Source organism: Mustela putorius, unplaced genomic scaffold (assembly GCF_011764305.1).
Source record: "Mustela putorius furo isolate JIRA1106 unplaced genomic scaffold, ASM1176430v1.1 tig00000174_pilon_pilon_pilon, whole genome shotgun sequence".
In the NCBI taxonomy this organism is placed as follows: domain Eukaryota; kingdom Metazoa; phylum Chordata; class Mammalia; order Carnivora; family Mustelidae; genus Mustela; species Mustela putorius.
In genome coordinates, this window is record NW_025421304.1 from 21610513 (window position 1) to 21623401 (window position 12889).

The 12889-nt window shown below is 37.0% G+C and overlaps 1 protein-coding gene across 1 annotated transcript in view; it reads right to left on the reverse strand.

Annotated features, from left to right (window-relative positions):
• The window catches only part of CDH8 (cadherin 8), a 379478-nt gene that overhangs the window by 168034 nt on the left and 198555 nt on the right, over positions 1 to 12889 (reverse strand). Inside the window, exon 5 of the mRNA XM_004744298.2 lies at positions 363 to 530. Within this exon, the coding sequence (XP_004744355.1) occupies positions 363 to 530 (168 nt within the window). The remainder of the gene's footprint in view (positions 1 to 362; positions 531 to 12889) is intronic.

The window sequence follows — 12889 nt, forward strand, 5'->3', positions numbered from 1 at the left end:
GGTTCACTTAGCTCCACTATTTACTACACATTTAATATTTGGAAATTTTTTCAACTTCTTTAAAATCTGTAAAATGGAGATACATTTAGTACCAAAATAGCAGGAGAGTTGGTTTAGCTCATATATATATACATATATATATATTATTTATAAATATATATTTACATATTTATATTTTATATATTTACATATTTTATATACTCATATTTACATATATAAATAATAAATTGGCATACCTTGCATAAAATCAGCATTCAATGATTCCTATCAGTTTTTTGAATGTTGCTGAAAATCAGGACATAAGTTCAAATGAAAACACAACATACTTGGAGATTTTCACCCAGTGCAAGAAACTCACTTACTTTGGGCAAATTTTGGAGGATTGTCATTAACGTCAGTAAGGGTCACCGTAAGTGTCGTGGTTCCAGATAGGCCACCGGAGTGCCCACCCATATCTTTGGCTTGGATAACAACCAGGTATTCCTCCTTGGCTTCTCTGTCCATGTTGGGAAGGGCAGTTTTTATAATTGCTGAGGGAGAAAAAATGGGAGAATGACTTTCAGACAGACGGTTCATTCAAATTGAATGTGACAACTCTCTCACACACACAACTCTCTCAGACACACACAAACATACCCAGGTGCACACATCAAGTCCCCACTCAGATAATTTTCTGTTTTCTTTTGCCTTTTTTTTTAAAAAAGATTTTAATTATTTATTTGATAGAAAGATCACAAGTATTCAGGGAAGCAGGCAGAGAGAGGAGGAAGCAGGCTCTTCGCGGAGCAGAGAGCCCGATATGGGGCTCAATCCCAGGACCCTGGATCATGACTTGAGCCGAATTGAAGGCAGAGGCTTTAACCCACTGAGCCACCCAGGCACCTCTCTTTTGTGTTTTAACTGCTGTGCATCTGTGATGCCAACACTGAGAAAGATTTTAGTCAGAGGCATTAATGGCTAACTTGCAAAAATACATTTTAGAGTGTATCAAAAAAAGAGAGAGAACTTGCAAAGATATATATTAGAAAGTAAACTGAATGGCATACTCTTGCCTACCAAATTAAAGTATAAATCATAACATAGCCTCATCTACCCAGGAAACCCCTGCAAGTGAAAGAATCTTACAATTTATCACAGCCTCCAATTCCCCTACAAGAGGAGTAAATACATAAATAGCTTGAAGGCTCTGAGGTCAAAGATAAATTATTCTGAAGCTCACAAATATATCAGAGAGATGAAAGAAATAAATACATTATTAGGATCAACACAGATGAATAAAACACCAATCAGAATTAATACAGGCATGTGTCTAAATCCTAACGTACTATACAACCACATTTATATTTTAATTGTTATATTTTCTCTATTGTACAAAAATTTAGGAAAAAAATGAAAAGACAGAGAGAAAGGAGGTACAAAATAGTACAAAATAACATAATATCATCAGTGCTAAAATGTTCGTGTTTTTCTTTTGATATATTTTCAGGGTTTCATCCATCTGCTTCTTTTATGTATTTTACCAGTAATTTAATATTCTTCTTAAAGATTCAAAATATGTGTAGATACTTCTGAAGTTATTTTAAAAATCTTTATTTAGCCCTCTCCCTACTCCTATCTATAGATAAATATTGCTAACATTTGGATGGGTACATTTCCAAAGCCGTTATATGTCTATGCATACGAATGTACGTATATGCGTATGAACATTAAACCACAAATGTGGCCATGATACAGTAGGCACTTTTCTGGGACTTTCTTTTATCACAGAGTGATTATCTTTTAGATCTTTTCGTTGTTGTTGTTGTTAGCATATAGACATCCAACTCATTACTTCTCATAGCTGCATAATTCTTCATTGATGAATACACTATCAGTTAACTTAAGCTTTCCCATATCAACAGATGTTGCAATTATTTCAATTTTTTCCATTTTAAAGAACGACTAGATCTCTTACGATGATTGTACTGTATTTTTTCTGTGCCCTGCAGTTTCACTTAACCCTCTCTCAGAAAACACACCTCTCACCACTATATTGCTAAAATCCCCTAACAGAAATTATTGTGACTAGCCCCCAATTTTCCTATTGAATGGATAAGTGTTAGACCTCTGGCTCAAGTTAAAGAAAACTGTCTGGACTAGAGAATTCTCCCCTTGTAATAAACCCAGGTTCAATTCAATTCAATTCAATTCAATTCAATTCAAATTGAGGATGAGCCACTCTCTCGGCCATTTCTGAAATTATAATCATGGTTTGTTTGTTTTTTCCTTTGGACTCCTAAACTCTAATTAAATCATCTGTCCATAAAAGGTGTGCAAAGAGTTCACACCCCTGAATGATTCTAGTAGCAGGCAAGGTACAAGAAGTGCCCAGGGAAACCTAACCCACCCAGAGAGCGTGCAAGGCTTTGGGAAGAACTCCTAGTTCCAATGTACTTTATTACACCTGGACACCCCTTTTATATCTGAGGTTCACATTCAGGGAGCCCTGGATGAATCACCTTACTTATTTGGGAACACTGATTACAACTTAATAATATCTTGCAATATAATCAAGATCTGATCATATCAAAATGCGACTCAATAGACCATACTTAGAGATAAACAAAAACAGGAAGAAGAGGAAAACAGAAATATAACAATCATGCACACTTAGATTACTATGTGAGAAAACAAACGTGAACAAAAACGACAACAGTAACAACAATACCTCACCATCAGCACAATGAGAGGCCCATCTGGCTATTCTGCCATGGTTATATACTCCTTAACTCAGCATATCTCCAATATGGGCCCAATTCCAGAAGAAAAGATTAGAAAATTGTTTTATTCCCATCCTAGTTACACATAGTTAACATAGTTAAGTTTAGGTACCATCACATTCGAAGGTCATCCTGAACTAAGCCATCCACTGGACTTTGGAATTTGGCACACAACATTTAATAATCAGAGGAAAGTGATATAATTCCCCAAGGAAGACAGCATTTTTGGTTTGCTCTTTTTTTTTTCCCCCAAAATGAGCAGATGGGTTGAAGTCTACACATGAGTCCTTTGAGGTTACTTCAGAAGAAGAATTTTTACAATTTCCTCAGACCCAGAGAAGTGTGCTATGTATTATTCCTATCATTTAAAAAAATATATTGTGAGAGACTAAATTAAAAAAAAATAAAACCATCTGATGTCTTTTAAACCACTTGGAATTAAAATAGTTTTGAGGATCAGTTATAATAACATCCCTAGGTTTAATGTCTATGAGTTACATCAAAATATTAGAGACGCATTATGGTGGAAGGACTTGCTTAAATGGGACAAGCAGAGCTCCATGGGTCTCCACCCATTACAAAAACATTTATGCTTTCTACCATCAAGGTATACGGTATTCATACTACCAAATATGCATATCTTTTGACACATTTGAGTCCCTTTTAAATGCTCCTTCATATTGAAGTCAAACAAGTTTGGTTTCTCATGTTATTCTCCCACTCGCTAGCTTTGTGACCATGAACAAATGATTAAATTTGCCAGGACTCAATGCCTTGCCCTGTCAAACGGAAACAATAATCATCCTCCCATTGTAGGTATGCTAAGACTGTGTGAGAGAACTCATGCAAAGTTCTTGGCATACTCTAGTTACCCAACTGTGCTCTCTTCCTTTCGCTTTTTCCTTCCCAATCAGAATTGATTTAATGCTTATCTGGATGATGGTTACAGTGCTAAACATTCTCCTATTGCCTTCCACCCCTCAGAGCCAGTTTCCTTCATTTTCCACCTGCTCTTGGCATGGAAGAGTGACCTTTATGGATTGCCTCCATGAATTCTTTCTTTTTCTTTTCTTCCATTCACTAGAGATTCATTCATTAGAGATTTATTTAATTTCATTCATTAAAGAAAGGGAGAGAGGGAAATAGCACAAGTGGGAGTTGGAGTAGAGGGACAGAGAGAATCCCAAGCAGACTCCCCACTGAGTGGGGGGTCTGATGCAGGGCCTGATCTCATGACCCCAAGATCATGACCTGAGCCAAAATCAAGAGTTAGATGTTCAACCAACTGAGCCCCCTAGGCACCCATGGACTTTCTTACTTTCTGACTCTACACTAGACTCAACCAACATACATTACCCTAGGAGACTGTAAGGATGTAGCTGCTGAAGTTCCAAACTCTCCAAATACTCTAATCATATGTTGGGCCAGTCTATGGTTATTATCTTCAGATACTGCTAGAGCAAAACTCTACTGTCTAATAGCTGCCCCAATCCCTTGTTGTCTCAGGCCTAGGGGTGATGATGGCACTTCTTCTGCTGGCTATCCTTGGGTTACTTCACTATCCCTTGATGGTCTCCCTTAACCTGGCCAAGCTTTTGTCAACAGTTACTTCATTAAATTATCCTTAATCACCCTGTTCCTGCCAAGACTCTAAAAAATATGGTTAGGATACTGGTTCATTATCCAAGGGTCAACCATATTTCCAGCATGTCATTCTTCACAGACATCTACAGTTCAAAAGTATTTCAGTGTGGCAACACATCACCCCTTGACATGGCCGGGTAGGTATTCGCTTCCCCATCAGAGAAGAGAGAATAATAGCTATCCAGTTAAGTGAGGTTGCTCAAGAGGACCCAGCTGGAAAGCTGCACATGGAAGTCTTCACACTTTCTCTTTTCTTAGAGAACACTAAGAGTGGGTTTTCTGATTTCTAAGGCAGGCAAGGAGTCTCTCCAAGTTTTCTTGAGGGCATGCAGCATACTTCACTGGCTACAGTACAAACTGTATAATAAACAGCTCTTGCTTTCTGAGCTGCCTCTAGTCTCAACCTCACAACTAGCAATGACTCATTAGAAAATTCAAGACAGAATTTCTGGAACATTTTTCCTGTTACCTTGTAGCCATAAAAGCATGCTAGGAAATACCCAAGTGCCCTTGGCCCTCCCATTTTTCTCCTCGTACTGGATCATTTGTACACATGTCACTAAAATCTTTTTTTAAAAATTCTTATGCAAAGGCAGATCATTTCACCTACATAGATGTTGCAATATGATGATAAACTCTTAAAATAAGAAAATTGCCTTAAAAGTTGCCTCGACCTCTCCCCTGAATTATTTGCTTTGGCTCACATGTTCTCCCAAGCTTTAGGCTATTTCTTTTATAGACAAAAGAGAGAACTGCCTTAAGTCAAAAAGAAGGATTGTTTGGTATCAAATACCACCTCAAACAAAGCAGAAAATACGGTTATTTTTCTTCTCAGATTTGAGAAGTCAAAAATTTTGACCTATGTAAAAAGTTACAGAAATCCTCAGTTAAATAGCATTTTTATCCATTTTCAACTTTTATTTTAAAACAGTCGATAAGAGATCCCTGCACCCTTTGTTAAAAATAAACTGCCTTAACACAGCTTTGAGGGTGCTGATTTCAAATAGCTTCCCACTCCCCAAGACAAGAACTGCGTCCATCTTTTGCCGCCAAAGTGGTGAAGGAAGATTAATGCTCACGTCTTCCCACATGCTCATAGTTACACATTTTCAATGCCCAGCAATGTTTTTAGAAGCTTAAATATTGTGTTTAAACTTCCATTATATCAACTTGGCAACAAATTAGAGTTTTCAGTTTTGTGGCAAGCAGTATGACAGAACGCTTTCTTCTGGGGGCAGTGAGTAAAACTCTTTGATGTAGGCATTTGATAAACAGCCTCACAAAAAAGAAAATCAACTTTGCTAATTAAACGTGGTAATATCAGGACTGACTTGGAGTTGATACAATTGAAAATATCACATCTTTTTTGTCTTTGATGTCTAGAAAATTCCAACTCTGTAACCATATTAGTATTTATACGGAGGCCCTTCACCGAGGTTACCCTTGGATAAAAACAAAAAACAAAAACAAACAAACAAACAAAAAAAACAAACAAAAAAAAACAAGGAACATCCTTAGGACAAACTTGTTTCCTTGAAAATAGGAGGCTCTAAGATTCGGAGGAGAAGAAAGACAAAACAAAACAAAAACACAGTTTGTGTTCAGGAGGAAGAGCCTGTCCTGCTGGAGTCTCAAAAGCATAACCTGTGAAGTAAATTCAGAAGAGGGAACGTGAACTATCAGATTTTAGAAGAGTTTTCATTTTGAAAAGCTACTCTTATCGGAAATTTCTTGAGAATGAATGGGAACCCATTCTCATTCAATGAATTTAATTCAATGGGGATTTTGAACCTGGCACTGGAGAGTGGGGTTGGAAGGTGTGAAATGGGAGGCAACCCTTGGTAGGAAAACTAAGGAAGGAAAGGGGGAATCTTCTTGCCCTGAAAATGGCCTTCATTACCCTACTGTGAGTCGATTCACCTGTATTTAAAAGACATGCTTTTATGTTAACTTTATTCAATCAAATGGAGATTTCCCTGTTGCAGTGGTTGAAAAATTTAAGTCTTAGGCTAGCCTTTAGCACTTAGTTCTTCCTAAGTGCTAAACAGCTGTTCCTTCTGTCTCATTATCCAGGGAGGACTTCTGATGAGAATCCAGTTTCAGTCATCTCAAAATTTAAGACTTGTGTGTGTGTGTGTGTGTGTGTGTGTGTGTCCGTATGTGTGTTTACCATTGTCTTTGGTGTTATCATTTTAGAAGCATTCTGTATCCATCACGAAGGCTTCTTTTTATAATTTCCGTGATATCACCAGATTGAGAGGCTTCACGAGAAAGGCAAGGAGATGCTGATTAACTCCTTTGTCATTTTGAAGCCTGATTACTGTAATTCACTCTTTGTGGTTCTCCCAGATTGTGCAGTTCAAAGACAGCAGTTGATATAAAATGCTGTGCTAGACTCCTCTTTTGAATAGGACTTGTTGAACACATTATCCTGGTTATGAAACCAATAGCTTTGTTATTCCCCAAAACTCTTGCCAGTTCAATGTGCAATTATCATTTTACTATCTGTGGGAAATTGGTCTCTCATTGATGAGATTAAGTGATACAAATTCACCAGGGATAAATTTTTTTGGGGCACCATATATTGTAGTCACAATTTCTGCTAACCATATGCTGCCATGAATGAGGGGTAAAGGACGTATAATCAGAGATACATCAACACATGCCCATCTTCTCCTTGAAGAACAGTGTCAGAATAATAACTGCAATAATGTTAAACTTGCACAGATGTATCACAAAGGGCCAAGTGAACCATTAGAAAACTCTTTCCCTCCCTAATATTCAAAATTATGCATTTCCCTTTCTTTGTGACTATAACTTCTGAGTTAGCTGGAGAGATGATGATAGATGGATGATAGATAGGTTGATAGATAAATAGAACGGTCTGGATTTGGAAAAACTAGATTTCTCATATATCCCTCATGCTTTTGTCAAATACTACAATATAATTCTAAAGCTAATGAGTTAAATGTATCAGCAATCAAAATCTTACTTATATACTTTGATTTGATATTTGTAAAACTAAGAATTTATTCCAAGAAAATTATAAATTTTCCTTTTCCCAGACATCTCAAATTTTTAGAGTAAGATATTCACTTTTTTGTGTGATTTTTTTTAAAACGTCAAACAACTGAAATATGCAACAGCTGGGAAATACTAAATTAGTGGTGAAGGTGATACAGATGGAAGGTATACAATGTTAAGCTGATGTTAAAAATTGTGTTACATAAACATAAATGTTTATAAACATAGACATATAGAAACATAAAATGTTTACAACAATTCTTAAATTTTGAAAATAATATGAATTGACTAGTCTATGTGCTTAAAATTTGCCAAAGAATATAAACGAAGATAATGTGATGTGTTTTGGTGAAGGAATTGAAGGTTGCCTCCTCCCCCAAATTTCTCAGCACAGTGTTATGGAAAGCAGAGGAGTATATGTTTTAGAACATGAACTTGGAGGTTATACAAATGAGAAATTATTTTGATCTGATACTACCAGCCATGTGATCTTGAGTAAATCATTTAAACTCCCTGAGGCTTACTGATATTATATGTAAAATGTTATTAACTACCAAACAACAGTTTAAAGTTAATTTATTATATGAAAAGTAAAAAGCCAAATGTCCTACTTCATACATATACAGGTATAAATACAGATAAAGATGCCCTCATAGAGATATATGTAAATATATATTTTACATTTATTTTTACATAGACCTATTTACACATATGTATACTCACAGATATATATATGTATATATATCTTTAATTTTGTATTTACATTTTATAAATAAAGGCATACATGGATATGTATGTAAATGAAATTTAGTTATTAATTTAGTGGTAATAATAATTAAAATAAACTTACCTTATTTAAAAAATAAGAAACAAAGATGATATTCAACAGTGCTGCAAAGCATAAACGTCCCACATCAACTTCAAAAGAGTAATGTCCCCACAGTGATTTCCAGAGGACAGACAAAATTGATTGTTGGCATTCGAATCTCTACATGATCTGTATCTAAACTCATCTTCTCCTACAACATTCTGCATAGCATATGTCCTTGATTCCCCAGACACTTAACCTTTCTTCAGATTCTTCCACTGACTTTAGCACCTTCATGACTCTGTGTGGATCATGTAGCCTGGACCACCCTTGCCCTTTACTGGACCTCTTAAAATTCCATCCAACCCTTCAGGCTCCACTCTGATGTTTCAGAGGCTGAGACGCCTTCCCAGGTAGAACTAATTACTCTCTTCTTTTGATCCTCCACACCTTTGTTAGCCGCTTTCTCATACCATTTACTTTTGTGATTTCAACCTGTTCCGATAGTAAATCATTGGAGACAGGAACCATGTCTCATCCATTCTCACATGCCCAGAACCAAACACAATTCTTACACATAATAAGAATGGACAAATGCAGGAGAGAACAAAGAATCAATACAAGACAGAGGAGAGAAGGTAGATGGGAGTGAAGTGGGAGGAAGAAAGAGAAACAGAAAATAAAATGGTAATTGGGGGCTTTTCTAGCTGCTTTGGGGGATCAGCACTGGACTATGGAAACACTCAATGTTGATAATTGTCATGTCTCAGAGACCAGAGGCATTTAGATACAATTACAAGGCAGCAGAGGAAATAAAATGTATCCACATCAGCAAGAAAGAAGTCAAACTTTCACTATTTGCAGACAACATGATACTACATGTAGAAAACCCAAAAGGCTCCACCAAAAATTTGACAGAACGAATTCGTGAATTCAGCAAAGTTGCACGACATAAAATCAATGTGCAGAAATCTGCGGCATTTCTAGACACCAATAATGAAGCAGCAGAAAATGAAATCAAGGAATTCATCCTATTTGCACTTGCACCAAAACCATAAGATACTTGGGAATAAATCTAAATAAAGGGGTAAAAGAGCTGTACTCTGAAAACTATACAACACTTATGAAAGAAATTGGAGAGGATGCAAAAAAGTGGAAAAGTATTCCATTCTCATGGATTAGAAGAAGAAACATTATTAAAATGTGTATGTCATACAAAGCAAACTACACATTTAATACAATCCCTATCAAAATATCACCAGCATTTTTCACAGAGCTAGAACAAACCCTCCTAAAATTTGTATGGAACCACAAAAGACTATGAATAGTCAAAGCATTTGTGAAAAAGAAAAACAAACCTGGAGGCATCACAATTCCAAATTTCAAACTATATTACAAAGTTGTAGTCATCGAGACAGTATATTACTGGCACAAAAACAGAAAGGTCAATAGAACAGAGGAGAGAACCCAGAAATGGACCTACAACTATATGGTCTACTAATCTTCAACAAAGCAAGGAAGAATATTCCATGGAAAAAAGACAGTTCCTTCAAGAAATGTCATTGGGGGGACGCCTGGGTGGCTCAGTGGGTTAAGTGGCTGCCTTCAGCTCAGGTCATGATCCCAGTGTCCTGGGATCAAGTCCCACATCGGGCTCCTTGCTCAGCGGGGAGCCTGCCTCTCCCTCTGCCTCTGCTGCCACTCTGCCTGCCTGTGCGCTCTCTCTCTCTCTCTGGCAAATAAAGAAATAAAATCTTAAAAAAAAAAAAAAAAAGAAAGAAATGTCATTGGGAAAACTGGACATCAACATGTAGAAAAGTGAAACTGGACCCCTTTCTTATACCACAAAGAGATATATATTCAAAGTGGTTGAAAAACCTAAATGTGAGACAGGAAACCATCAAAATCCTAGAGGAGAGCACAGGCAGAAACCCCTTTGACTTTGGCCATAGCAACTTCTTACTAGACACCTCACTGGAGGCAAGGGGGAAAAAAGCAAAAATGTACAGTTGGAACTTTATCAAGGTAAAAAGGTTCTGTGCAGTGAAGAAACAATCAAGAAAACTAAAAGGCAGCCTATGGAATGGGAGAAGATATTTGCAAATGACATATCTGATAAAACATTAGTATCCAAGGGGTTCCTGGTGGCTCAGTGGGTTAAAGCCTCTGACTTCGGCGTGGGTCATGATCTCAGGATCCTTTGATTGAGCCCCAAATCGGGCTCTCTGCTCAGCAGGGAGCCTGCTTCCTTCTCTCTCTCTCTCTCTCTCTCTGCCCGCCTCTCTGCCTACTTGTGATCTCTGTCTGTCAAATAAATAAATAAAATCTTCAAAACAAAACAAAACATTAGTATCCAAAATCTATAAAAAACTTACCAAACTTAACACCCAGAAACCAAATTATCCAGTTAAGAAACGGGAAAAAGGCATGAATAGACACTTTTCCAAAGAAGACATCTAGATGGTTAAGAGGCACATGAAAAGATACTCCACATCACTTATCATCAGGGAAATACAAATCAAAACCACTATGAGATATCTCTTATACCTGTCAGGATAGCAAAAATTAAGACACAAGAAACAAGAGTTGTTGGCAAAGATGTGGAAAAAGGGGAATCCTCTTGCACTTCTGGTAGGAATACAAAGTGGAGTGGCCACTCTGGAGAACAGTATGAAAATTCCCTAAAAAGTTAAAAATAGAACTACTCTATGATCCAGCAATTCCACAACTAGGTATTTACCCAAAGAATACAAAAATACAGATTTGAAGGGCATATGTTCCTCTAAGTTTACAGCGGCATTATCAACAATAGCTAAGCTGTGGAGACAGCCCAAAAGTCCACCAATTGATGAATGGATAAAGAAGATGTGATGTGTGTCTATACCTGCATCTGTATCTCAAATGGAGTATTACTCAGCCATCAAAAAGAATGGAATCTTGCCATTTTCAACAACATGCCTGGAGCTAGAGTGTATTGTGGTAAATGAATTAAGTCAGTCAGAAAAAGACAAATACCATATAATCTCACTCATAAAGGAGAGAGGGAAACAAACCATAAGAGGCTCTTAATGACAGAGAACAAACTGAGAGTTGATGAGGGAGGTGTGGGGGGATGGGCTAGATGGGTGATGGTTACTAAGGAGGGCAGTGGTTGTGATGATCACTGTGTGTTGCATGTAAGCAATGAACCACGGACTTCTACTCCAGGAACCAATTCTGCACTGTATGTTAACTAAAATATGAGTAACAAAGAATAAGGTAACAGAGTCACTTAGTGAAGAAGAGGGTGTCAAGATTCGAACCAAAGTCTTACTGCCTTCAAGGCTCCACGGAGGATCTGTATCATCTCGAGGGCTGTGATCAGTTTGCCAAGAGTTAAGGCATAACACCCTTCAATGAACACCAGTGAGGAGACTGTGTTCTTCAGTTTAAAGATCCTAGGGGTTCTTGTTATTTCTCTAGATATTTTACCATTTCATAATTGACATTTGTATTTATTCAATGTCTCAGTGTAAATTTTTGGTGCAGGGCTCTCCTATTTCAGATATCCCCAGGATTACTCAGAAAAGGAGATGATACTGATGAGCTAGGTATCCTAGTAACATTTCATGAATTAATTGAAGGTGAATTCATGAAAAAACATTGCTTTGATCTACATCATTTACCAATGATGTCCTAGTAAAACTTGTTATTTTTAAAATTACAGTATTATTTATTTCTCTTGGCACATATATCTGCAGATATATAGACAGAGATGGTATCTGATTTTTCCTAAAAGAATTCATAGGAAAACTTAATTGAAAATCTATATTCCACGAATATTAGGGATTATGAATGTGGTTCAGCAATGAAATAGGTTTCAGGCCACACAGACTGTAGTTGAAGAAAGACCCAAATCTGGGTCTCTGGAATCTTACTTATGATGTATTAATAAGGTAATATACTATCCTTTTGCCAAAAAAAAACCCCTCTACGTAGTACTTATGAAGACCTTTGTCTAATAATCTTCCACGCTATTCCAGCATCTTAACATGAATCTGTTTGACAGACATGACTACTTCACATAGACTTTATATATTAACCTCTACTTGACCTTCCCCATTTGTGTCTGAAAACTGTTACAAGAGAACAGCAAGCCTGAAAGCCTTAAATCAGAACACTGAGGATCATTCAAGTGTCTCAATATGTACAAATTGCTTCCTTATATGTGAATTTCCTGTCTCGTAAAGCAGTATATTCTTTGACTAAGTAACTATGACTTCTTAATTACCCCACTGTGTGGATCACAGCCTCGTCTGTGCCCATTTCCTTATGGAAGAACATATAAAATAGCTGTACCTGAATTAACGATGATATCCTGTCTCTGTATTTTTACACCCACTGTGCAGAGGGACTTCAGCATAGGGACTGTCCTTTCTGTCGCTCCTGGATTCTTCTATTAAATAATTCTGCACAGGCCACCATTTATAGCATCAACACATGGCTAGCCAATAAATGATGCTACTCAAATTCCCAATTCTGAGTTACACTGAAATACTTGCAATTATTCCTATTCAGAATTAAGGTGAAATTTCTTTCCCCCTAAATGAAAACACTTCCAGGGACTCCTCAATCAAGTGGAATTATTTCTGTGAAGAGCATGATGGCACTATTC